General features: G+C 37.2%; 1 protein-coding gene across 1 annotated transcript in view; it reads right to left on the reverse strand.

Moving 5' to 3' along the window:
- The window catches only part of LOC136833673 (irregular chiasm C-roughest protein-like), a 99,423-nt gene that overhangs the window by 196 nt on the left and 86,727 nt on the right, over nt 1-12,500 (reverse strand). Inside the window, 10 exon segments of the mRNA XM_067095843.1 lie at nt 1-2,363; nt 2,872-3,107; nt 4,050-4,160; nt 5,991-6,149; nt 6,772-6,937; nt 7,653-7,745; nt 8,175-8,324; nt 9,028-9,222; nt 10,210-10,476; nt 12,097-12,189. The exon segment at nt 1-2,363 is cut by the window's left edge and continues 196 nt beyond it. Of these exon segments, the coding sequence (XP_066951944.1) occupies nt 1,878-2,363; nt 2,872-3,107; nt 4,050-4,160; nt 5,991-6,149; nt 6,772-6,937; nt 7,653-7,745; nt 8,175-8,324; nt 9,028-9,222; nt 10,210-10,476; nt 12,097-12,189 (1,956 nt within the window). The 3' untranslated portion in view covers nt 1-1,877.

The following is a 12,500-nucleotide window of genomic DNA, read 5'->3' on the forward strand; positions in this document are numbered from 1 at the left end:
AAAAATAAAACAGTTGCTGCGATACTTTCAAAAATGCAGAATCGAAGCGGAAATGCGCGTGTCGGAAGATTCCGTATACTTTTTAGTTACTCACAATTGCTGATATGTGTGAAAATACAACACTGTACTAAAAGGTGCGTCTGTTGTGGGGTCTCTCTGAGCTCTGAATTTTATGTCTATGGCTGGACAAGATGATGCTAGGAAAAATGAAAAACAAAAAGTTATAAATAAGATGCGATGACTGCTTCTGTAAATATAAATGACTAGCTAATTTTGGAAATTGGTCTTTATTACACTTAGCCTCAAAGCTTCTTTTTCGTAATCGATCTAAGACGTATTAGGAAAGAGGGACTAAACAAAATATATGTACGTATATATATATATATATATAAAGAAATTCATAAACCCTTTAACAATAGAAAGCGCACTTGAACGAAGTGTTTCGTTCAGAATGCAATATCACTCAGCTTGGTAATATCTATAGTACTTAGGAAAAGACGAATGGAAATGGAACGAAGAAATTGAACATGGAAAAAGAGATATGAACTTAAGCTATCTATAAACAACGTGAGTTGATAAATCAGAATTCTTGCTTCAGCATCGTAAAATCATTTACATTGATAAAATGGAATCAAATCTTATATACAGAAACAAATTATTTTTTTCTCTGAGACAGACATTTCTGTGAGTAAGAGTGCTCTATTGTCTAATCATCAGCAAAGCCATGCAATGACCTTTGCACAATTCGATATTGATTAAGCCTATTACAAAAAAAATGTATATATCAGCGTATATGTATATATGAGCAAAAGCCACTCATCCGTCAGTACATTGTGTTTCAGATTTCAATGTATATCACTTCTTTCAAAGCATCAACTTCAAAATACAACTTAGGAAAAATCTGAAATTTCACATCTGTCACAATTTCATCTGAAGTCTTTATGAAGACAGTTTTCCAAGTATGGGCAACCTATAGGCACTCGTAAGTATCTCTTGATAAGTAGATCAAAGAAGAAGTAGAGTTTCAACAAGGAAAATAATTCCTTCTCGTAGAACGAAACCGTTCGGAAGCAAAGGATCTTGAATTCGCTGAGCTTGAGCATTCCCATGGCTAAACAAGGAGGTAGAATTACAGCAAAAACAAGTTTCATCAAAAATATAAATATATATAATCGCAATGACCTCTCGTCTGAGCTTTTCTTTTCTCTGCACTCTAACATGCTTTGGCAGAAAAGAACGTATTACAATAAATAAAAAAAAGACGCTGGAAAGCACTGAGAGATCACTGCTGCTCCCTCCTAAGTGGTCCGGTGAAGACGAACTTACAAAAGAAAATCTCAGTTCTCAGAAACTCGCGCAACTGGCCAAAACACATTGTTTTTTTCTTTGGTTCACACAACTTTGGTTTATAAGGCACCTAACCTTTGTCTTTCATCAATAACGTTTCCCTCGGCTTGCCAGAATGTCCCCCATTTCACGGGAAGAAATCTCCTAACGTGCACAAACACTGGAAACTCATTACAAGAGTTGTACCACTTCCAAAAAATATATTTATAGACATATTTCCATCTTGTGAGAAGAAATGTCAGCATGCAACATAGACATCAGTAAATCACTGTGCTTATGATTGCAAAGTTTTATATTTCCACTGCTGTCATATCTGTGTTCATTCTTCCCTGCTCAAGGAAATTTTGAGACGCGCTGCATATCTTTCTGCATCTGGCACTGGACCCTCCTTCATTATTGACACCACGAACGGCGGTCAGCCGGGGTAAAAAAAAAAAAGAAAAATCACTGTAACGAAAATGGGAAACTTTCCAGTCACCAAGGCGTGGAGAGTATGACTTAGATACCAAAAGGCCTTTTTGAAAGTCCACTTAAATATGCGTCCCTTGGACGCCGTGCCTGGAGTCTCCCTGGGGAACCATTATGTACTGGTTGTTCATATTAGCGCTGCCTCGCAGGTTGTTCCTGGCGTTACCTATCTGTCCATAACCGGCAGAGTTGTTGTTAACATTATTGAGGTTGTTGTTGAGGTTTTGAGCTCCGGCAGCGTAGAGAGTACCACCTCCACCCGCTAAAGTGAGGCCCCCGTTACTTCCTGGAGGGGGTCCGCTCGCGGGAGGCCCTTGGACGGCCAGGCCACCGGACGATCCATAGAGATTTTGGGTGCTTCGAGAGTTCGAAGGAACCCTCAAGTACGGATTGCCATAGGCTGCGGAGTATCTGGGGTCAATGTTAGTGAACTGGGGACCCCCAGAGTAGAGGGAATTGCGGTTGTAGCTGAGCGGCGGCGGTGGGTTGTAGTCCCTGGAATAGTCTGTGTATTGTACGTATCCTCCGCTGTTGTTGTTGACCCCCTCCTGAAAAATTAAAAATCATCTTCATTTAGTTTTAGAAGATGAGAGAGATGTTTACAAGAAACATCTTCTTCTAAAGAAATTACTTTTATTATTGTCTGTAAAGTGGAGAAACAAATCCACAGTTGTGTGTGGGTACAAATATATTACAAATAAATTTATAGATTAATTCTTAATATATTTGTACTGTGGATTTGTTTCTCCATTTCAGGACTCATGCTAACTACGAGTTTTTTTAAATTCTGTAATGTATATACAATATATTTAAAACCCAAGTCTTGCAGTGGACTATTTTAAAAAAGTTACAAAAAAAAAAAAAACGATCTGAAAAGCCCAAATAACGCATTGAACTATTGACTTGTCTGAAGAATTGAAAAGTAAGTCCCTTTCTGAAGATGACTCGTTATCAGACGAAATATATGAAAATTGACAGAGCTGAAAACTGAAAATGTAGCTGAAAATAAAGAATACGTGACATTTACTCTACTCAAAATCATTTAACATTACAAACCTTGGGCGGGAAGAGTGGGTCTACGAACTCCCCTGCAGAATATCTGAGGTGGTCGTGACGCCTAGCATTAGAAGTAGCAGTGTCGGTGGTTTCCCACTCGTCGTGAGAGCTGTAGTCATCATCTTCTGAGGGCGATATGTCTGATCCGGTAGCCGTCCGGGTTTCCACTTTCAGGACCGAGTCGTGGGTCGAAGACCTGTCGCTGGATCTCATGCTGTGTTTCTCTATGCCTGAGTCTGAAAGAGGAATGGCAGGTGATTAAATGGAGCATACGCATATAAAGTATAATTAAAGGTAATCGCCACGAGCTAAGTAAAGGACCGTGAGTCGAAAGGCCTAGTAACCACTCCGTTGTTTCACTTTTTCCCTTCGTGGCTATTGCCTTTATTTATACATTCATCACGAACCATATCTTCGTGATTCAGTTATACATGAAGTATGATATTTGCAAGCATCCAGCAATCACTCAGGGAAGGTTTCATTTTATACAAGTGTGAACTGTTTTTAGTTAATATGTCCACCTCTTTCTTATTTCGTCTATAATACATCATTAAACAAAATAAATAGCTACCATCTGAAAAACTTAATTAGATTGAGAGTCAAATGGAACACACGTCACAGTCATAATAAAAAAAATGGTTCATTTAATTCGCTGTAAATACCATTGACCTTCAAGTCCAGGAAATTAATTTGTAGCATACTTACTTTGCATGCATATGATCGCATATACTGTGCAAGCACTGCATGTACGAATATGTCTACAGCTTTGTCAATATAAATATTTTATATTATACAATATGAATATCAAGTACAGACATAGGACTTGCATATATAAGTGAATTATAATTTCTTAAATACCAATAATATGCAGATCATCTCCGGGTGGAAAATATTTAAAATTCTTATGAGTGGGGACAATTTTATATATTTCAAATCTGTCTAGGGACTCTAATGTTAACTAATGTCAAAATAAAAATATACCAATAGCATGTTTGTTACATTATCAATCCTTTTCCTCATAAATCATCGCTAATTAAATACCACATAACGCTTCAGTTTCCTGATTCCCCTCAATCACTCTTCCCTCACGTTTTACACTTCAGTTGTTTTTATTGATTTCTCTTTTCTCTTGCTCTCTTCAGCTGTTTATCCCACTTTTTCCTTTAATGCCGTCTTACCTTTATATCCTTTTCCTTTCTTCTTGAAGAGGACAATGACCACGACAACTACAATGAGGAAAATAATGCCTCCAATGATGGCAACAAGGGTCGTCACTAGGGGTAAACTCTCTGTGGAAAATAAAAGGATTTTGGTTAATGAAAGAATTCTGAAGTCTCTAAAGAATTTCCTTATTTTATGGAACTAAACTTGTTATTCTCTCTCTCTCTCTCTCTCTCTCTCTCTCTCTCTTCTCTCTCTCTCTCTCTCTCTCTATATCTATATATCCATATCTATATATATATATCTATTATATATATATATATATACATATATATATATATATGTATATATATATATATATATATATATACATATATATATAACTGTTTCTGTATCTACAACTCACCGTCATTCGGTAAATTATTTTATGCAGGCATATTATCATGCTACTGTAGCGACCTATTATTCAGATTTCTGTCTCATAACTGTATACTCTATTGTATTAACAGTAGGTTTATAGCCACAGTAGAAAATAGCTTGTATGTTTAATAATCAGTATGTGACAGTATATAAGCAATTTAAATAACATGGCTCAAGATCAATGCAAAAACTGTCAATTACCATGGTGTAATTTAGTTTTAAATTTCTAACAAAGCTTATTATTAGAAGTTCTCGTACATTCAATAATACTAAATACAGTCGGAATTTTCAGCCATCTTTCTATCTTGAAATCATTCAGAAAGAATGTTTTTTTTTTTAATATTCTTGCAGTCATTGTAGATTTTTAAAGCGAGATTTGTTCTCTCATTTCGTTGACAAAGATTCATAAAATAAAGAAACAAGGAGTATGATAAAAAACTTTAATAGAAACGATAAAATTCCTAAATAAAGTAAAAACTAAATCTATATTACTGTGAATCAAGCAGACAACATACTAATACACAAGAGAGCTCTACTACGGTTAATATCTATTAAGCAAATTAGAATTATTTACCCACTGACCTCTAAATGCAATTCTTATTGCCATCTCCTTGTCCAGATGGCAAACTGTGTAAGCAATACAAGAAGGAAAGGAAATGGAGTTTAAAGAGGGTAAAAAAGTTGTTAGATATTACAAGACAGCTGTCAAGAATCATCAGATGAAATGTTAGTTTTTTTTTAGAGGAACTTCACACAAAATACTGAGATATTAGACAGTAAGACGATCACCTTACGCTTTTATTTTCTGATCTTTAGGTACCTTTGATACTTTTGTTAGGAAATTCGTCAGAGAACTGAATGCTGAGGTCTACAGAAAAAGGCTAAGTTAGTAACACTGAATAGGAAGGGGATTCTTACGCTTCTGGAAATCAGTTTTCTTTACCTAAATTCAAAGATTACAATAAAAGGCATCCTTCTCAAAGATCCATAAGATAACATTCACAAATACAAAATTTGCTCAGACTCAAAAACAAACTACTAATGAATATCATAGTCAAAGGTTAATGAAAGATTGACTTGGTATCTCATACAGTGAGGCGAAAAGTAAAGAAGATACTACATTAGTTCACATCAATTATCACAAAGCATTTTATTGGGAGACACAATAAGAATTGACATTACTTAGCTTTTTCAAATCGCCTATCTTTTTACAAATTTTAAGCAAAAAAGTTAATATCATGCACTCAAAGCATTTGTACACAGAAATATCAAATAAGAAGTTGACAAGGACAAAAATATGTACGGTCACTAAATTTTTGAATGAAGTGACCAGTGCATTTGGTGGTTTACATGAGATGATAAAGACTTGCATAGTCCAAGATTGTCTAAAACGTGTGAGGAAAATCAATAAAAAAAGAAAAAATGTTTTTCGTGGAAGAGTGAGCAGTTGAAACTTCACGACAACTCGCTCATCCGGCCATTTCCGAAAAATAAAGCAGCTGAATCCACCATACGCCATTTAAATATTGATTACTTACGCTGTCGTTTCAGCATGATTTCGTGGGTGTGGGACCCATAGCCATTTTTGGCTGTGCAGTTGTAGAGGCCAAAATCCTCAGGCATGGCTTCCTGGATGATCAAGATGCTTTTGATACCGGCCTTCGTGTTTTCTTGAAGGACGTTGTATCGGGACTGATCTGGAAGCAAATGGATGGTTAGATATAAGTCAGACCTTGTAATTCATAATCCATGTTCCTGCTGGTGGTAGAATGGATAAATGGTACAAGTATTATACGCGGTCAGTATTTTCATGACCTTTCTTTTCTGTTGTTTTTTTTTTTGTAAGATAAATCCTAAAAGACTATATTTTAAACTATATCGGAAATACATTGTATCATCTTTTCAATTTACAGTGTTTCTTTTTCATGGAAATCTAATTTTATTCTCGCTAGATCTAGTAAAATTATTATACCACTCTTGTATAAATTTAATATAACCTAATTACCCGTTCTGATACATAATTATGAGAGTTTAGCTCTCATAAATAAATCGTATGTCCTTTCGGTCACACATGAAAAAGCCAGAACAGACAATCTCTATCACGAAAGTCACAAGAAAGAATTGTGAGTTGAACGCCTTCCAGGCAACTATCAACAAACTTTTGCCTTAGCGTTTCACACTCTCATGAAGGCCTTCTTTGCAGCTGTTGACAAACGTATTAACATACGTTTTCCCCTAACGTTCCACGAACTCATAATCGGCTTTCACGCAACCATTGACAGACGCTTTCCCTAACGTCTCACGCTCTCGTGAACTTACTTGGATCTATCGTGTATCTCTCTCGCTTCCAAACTACTGCTGCAGGCCTTGGCATGGACTGTATATCGCACTCCACACTGACCGTGTCTCCTTCGAGTCCGAACTGCTCTTCTACTGGAGTCACTACGGGAGGACCTCTCATGAACACATCCATAGTCCTCTTCTCCTGAAGAACAAGGATGAGTTGTTATTCCAGTTGTCAGTTTGTGCAGAGTTTGTGTTTTCATTGGATTTGATGGATTCGTAAGCATTCATTGGATTATTGAGATAATTATTATTCTTTTGTAACAAATTTTGCACATTTCTGAAAAAATTAAGGAAATGTGAAGTTATAAAGGAATGAATATTGAGTGGTATGAAGTCAGCCTTTTCAGACTTGTTAACCAGTAGCAACACGTGAAAAGAAATTGCCATAAGATTTTATTTATTTTTCTGAGTCTTAAACACTGAAAGACTCCTGGTCTTTTCAGGTGAGATACTGATAGTTATATAAAGAACTCAAACCAAATACATTTGAACTTAAGGTTTTTAAATGGTAGGGAAAACTATTTGAGGCACTTTCTCATTTTGAGTTTTGTTTACCTGGGCTTTCTAATGCTACCACCGCATTTAAAAGCAGAAATCTAAACTTCCTGTGCACGCACACATGCCTTCAACATTGCAAGAAAGCATGACACAGTCTTGGCATTGTCGGAAACCTCTTTCATTCTCTCTCTTACCACTACCAACGTACCGGAATCAGTGTTGTCAATAAGATTCCTGACAATCTGCCAATGACTAGCTGTTACCTGATGTGAAAGAAGTTTGTAAACAGCTGTGCAAAAATAATTCTGAGGTACCTTTCTCAAAAAAGTGAATTTACTGATCAGATGACCGCTTACCTCAGGAAACCCTGTGACGGTTGCACGACATTCATAGGTGCCCACTGTCTCAGGTGTCACTGTCAGTTGGTAGGTGGCACCCACTTTAATCACCTGAGAAAGAAATAATATTTCATGAGAGGAACTTAGATCTACTACTTCTATTATTATTGCTACCAAAAAAAGACATAGGTTACATACGGGATCTGATACATCTGCATCATTGTCATCATCAGATTATTACCATAATTATGCCATGTAATATAGCTGTTAAAAAGCTATACTTTCCTACATAACAAATTTTTAAGTATTAGCTGAACAGCTTTGCACTATGGGGAGCGCCGATGCCATAGCCTCCCATTGTAATGTATGTGGGCATTGCTTCCTTATGACCGAAGGGTTTCACTATCTTCCTGTTATTTTCCCAAAACTTTGACTAAATCTAAATATTCGTAACGGGTAAATCTATGTCAGTGCCAGTCGCTAGTGGGACCTCGTTTCATGACCTTGAAACCTGTGACCGAAAGAGCGACTATGCCGAACCTTGTTTTGGTTGTTGTATAGCCAGACGATCTGGGCGGGAGGATTCCCCTCGACGTCGCAGGAAAGGGTCACTTTCTGCCCTTCGTCTGCGTCGACATCCTGGGGTTCCTTGTTGAACAAATCAATTCACAAGAATCTGAAAAAAGGAATCTGGGATGTGAATTAAAAGAAAATTCATTCCCACGGAATTGTAAACACTAGCTTAAACATTGTTTGTTCGTTTTTTTTTTTTTTTATAAACTGTATATGGAGTTTTTTCAAATGTGTTTTGACTGAGAATGAATGGCATAAGGTTAGAATCTCTCTCTCTCTCTCTCTCTCTCTCTCTCTCTCTCTCTCTCTCTCTCTCTCAGCCTCGTGGCTCAGTGCCTCACAAATTATTGAATATTTAAATACCAGACTAAGCGGGAGAAATCGACGTCGCAGGAACCAATCATTCTCTCTCTCTCTCTCTCTCGACTCTCTCTCTCTCTCTCTCTGTATCTGCTGCTCTGGATATCTGCCCCAGAAAGATCTAATCATTCTCTCTCTCTCTCTCTCTCTCTCTCTCTCTCTCTCTCTCTCTCTTCTCTATACTCTGTTCTGATATCCCGAAAGATCCAATCTCTCTCTCTATTTAAATCTCTCTCTCTCTCTCTCTCTCTCTCTCTCTCTCTCTCTCTCTATACTACTTTGTTCTGATATCCCGAAAGATCCAATCATTTTTCTCTCTCTCTCTCTCTCTCTCTCTCTCTCTCTCTCTCTCTCTCTCTCTCTCTCTCTCTCTCTCCTTGTACTCTGTTTTGGTATCCCGAAAGAACCAATCATTACCAATCGTTTCCAACCGAAACCCATCAAACGACTCACATTCAACGCTAATGGTGTGTTCAGCCTTGGTCGATCCGATGGAATTGGCAACGATGCAGGCGACCTTAGCCTTGTTGCTGTCTCTCTGGATGTTGTGGATGATGTACTCTGTCGTGTGGTCACCGACGACCCCTATGTCGTTGACCTCCCACCTGTACCTCATGGCCGGCGGGTTGCCCTCCGCTTGACACGTGAATCGTACCTGGGTCAAGGGAAAACAGAATGTTTTGGTAAAGGGCCTACTGGTTCACGTGGAGTGTTTAGTCCTGCCTTGTGAGAGTTAAGAATTTCAGTCTCGTCTGGTATAACTTCGTAAAAATAATAATAATAATAATAATAATAATAATAATAATAATAATAATAATAATAATAATAATAATAATAATAATAATAATAATAATAATTGAAAGATGTTCATGGTAACATGAGTCTTAAATGGAAAAACAAATCCACAGTTATGTATGAGTACATATACTCAAAAATAAATCTCTACAGAAAGTTTTCAGGAATCTGTTTGATTCCCCTTTTCCATACATAACTGTGGATTTGTTTCTCCAGTAATAATAATAATAATAATAATAATAATAATAATAATAATAATAATAATAATAATAATAATAATAATAATATGAAGAGGAGTTTATGTCTTTTCATGAAGCGGATGTCTCTATACTAATCCTCTTTACCTCAGTCTCAAATTTACTGTTCTTTTTTTTTATAATCTTATGTTTTATCTACGGACACAAAGAAAATCATCCAAGTCTAGAACTTCTGCTAAATCTGTTCCCCTGCATCTTAACAACACTAATCTTCAAGATAAAAAAAAATCCCTCATGGGACGCAGCTGAACATATAAAATCAAATGTGTGGTTATTATTTCTACAATCTCATGTTTTGTCTACAGGGACAAAGAAAATTATTCAAGTCTAGAACCTGTGCTAAAAAAACATCCCTCAAGGGGGCAGCTGAACATATAAAATCAAATGTGTGGTTATTATTTCTATACAGTACAATCTCATGTTTTGTCCCCAAGATAAAAATTCCCTCAATGGGCGCAGCTGCATCCGAGGGTAGGATTTGTACTAAATCTGTTCCCCTGCAACCCAGTGACATTAACCTTCAAGATAAAATCCCCCATCCCCAAAGAGACAAAGCAGAACATATAAAATGTCCAGTTGACATGACTCACATCATCGCTCTCTTTGATCTTGGCCGAGTCGACCTGGATCTTCACCTCGGGCGGGTACTTGACCGTCATGATGAGGCTTCTGCTAATGGGTTCCTTCAGCGCCGGGTGCAACACCTGGCAGGTGATGTTGGCCTCGTGATGCACCCTGGAGGGGACGATGTCCAGGCGGCTCCTGACGGCCACCAGGATGCTTCTTGGTTGCTTCTCTTTGGTGGTGTTGATGCTCTTCTTGGCGAAGTTCTCTTCGCCGTTGAGGAACCACTTAATCTAAGGAGTGAAAGAGTCTTTGGTTAAAGGAATGTATTGAGGAATGCTGAAGATAATGTTGGGGAACCATTTGGTCTGTAGAGTGAAAGAGCCTTTGGTTAAAGGAATGTATTGAGGAATGCTGAAGATAATGTTGGGGAACCATTTGGTCTGTGGAGTGAAAGAGCTTTTGGTTATCGGAATGTATTGAGGAATGCTGAAGATAATGTTTGGGAACCATTTAACCTGTAGAGTGAAAGAGCTTTTGGTTATCGGAATGTATTGGGGAATGCTGAGGATAATGTTTGGGAACCAATTAATCTGTAGAGTGAAAGAGCCTTTGGTTATCGGAATGTACTGATGAATGCTGAAGATAATGTTGAGAAACCATTTGATTTGTGGAGTGAAAGTCTTTGGTTAAAGGAATGTATTGAGGAATGCTGAAGCTAATGTTGGGGAACCATTTGATCTGTAGAGTGAAAGAGCCTTTAGTTATAGGAATGTATTATGTTGAAATTGATTACAACAGCATAAAAAGAACAGAATTTGAAGTTACTGCTAAAAAAAAAAAGCCAATGAACTCGTTAATAAAAGAAACTGTTGAAAAGCTATTGTTGATAATTTAGATGGCTGAAAATCTATGAAGGATTCCCGGGAATGATAAAGAAATATCCCTTAAAAAAGTAATGTTGCTTATACCAACGCCCTCCCTACTAACTGCACTCCAAAGAAATGTCCTTATCAACAGCACTCCAGAATTTGAGTAATTCCATTTCATTTATAGACCGAACAATGGCCCTCGTTATATTTACATTGATTTTTTTTTTAGTGATACGTGAAATCGTATGCTTTGCCTTTATTTAACAAGCGTTTGATAAGGTGATACAAATGCTTCTTAATGCACACAACGGCCTGCTGCATGAGCAAGAGTTCATACTTGAATATAGCCAGTTGAAACTATAAAATTAAGCAATGGTGCTCAGTAACGCAGACAGTTTAAAGTAGCTGTGTTTTGTCAATGACCGGAATAGTCCTTTAAAAACCTATTTCCCAGTTCCGCATATTTATGAATTAACCTTACACTTTGTTCTGAAAAGAATTTTAAATTACTTATATGCAAAGAATTTTTCATTATTATTCTTCTTAAAAGAACTTTAAATTATTTATATACAAAGAATTTTTCATTATTATTCTTAAAAGAGTTTTCAATTATTTATATACAAAGAATTTTTCGTCGTTGTCTTTAGAATATAAGCTCAGTTTACTTTCAATGTAAAAGTTGTATCAAGAGCACAATAAAAATATTACATCCATCTCCAGGAATGCCTGCGAAGCAAAAAAAGGAAAACTGATATAAGATTTAGGGATGATAGAGAACAAGAGAACAAAAGTAAATAAAAAAACTAAAAATAAAACAAAACGGAGAGAGAAAAGCACAGAAAGAAATTCGGGTCTCTGTTAAGATCAAAGCTGTGTTTTTACTGCCACAGCACAGGCTTCGGAGAAGAGGCTGGGCGGGGTGGGAGCATACGGCCCCCTGATACCCGTATTACCTTGAACACGGTTGACAGCATTAAAAGGATATTAAAAGTAGAAGGAAAGAGGACCTAAATTCTCACGAGGGAAGGAGGGAAGACATACCTCGGATGCCGGGGTGCTCATTCCCGCCTCGCAGGTGATGCGCACAGGCGAACCTGCCGTAGCCAACATTGGAGATGCCTTATCCAAATGGACCTGCAATTAACGGGGTCCAGATTAGCTCTCGTTTAACTGTAATTAACAGGGGCTGCAGGTTTGTTGCTGATTACTTGTAACTAACAGGATTTGAGGATTAGGTACTGGTTACTTGAAGTTAAAAGGATTTTCTGATTAGGTCTTAGTTACTTGCAGATGACAGGAGATTGGTTCTTGGTTACCTACAATTAACATGAGGTTTAGGTTAGGCTTTTCAGGCTAATTTCGGTTGCCTGTAATTAACAGGATTTTCAGGTTGATTTTGGTTATCTATACCCAAGAGGGTTTTCGGGTTAGTTCTTGGTCACCTG

The sequence above is a fragment of the Macrobrachium rosenbergii genome, chromosome 52 (assembly GCF_040412425.1).
Source record: "Macrobrachium rosenbergii isolate ZJJX-2024 chromosome 52, ASM4041242v1, whole genome shotgun sequence".
NCBI lineage: Eukaryota > Metazoa > Arthropoda > Malacostraca > Decapoda > Palaemonidae > Macrobrachium > Macrobrachium rosenbergii.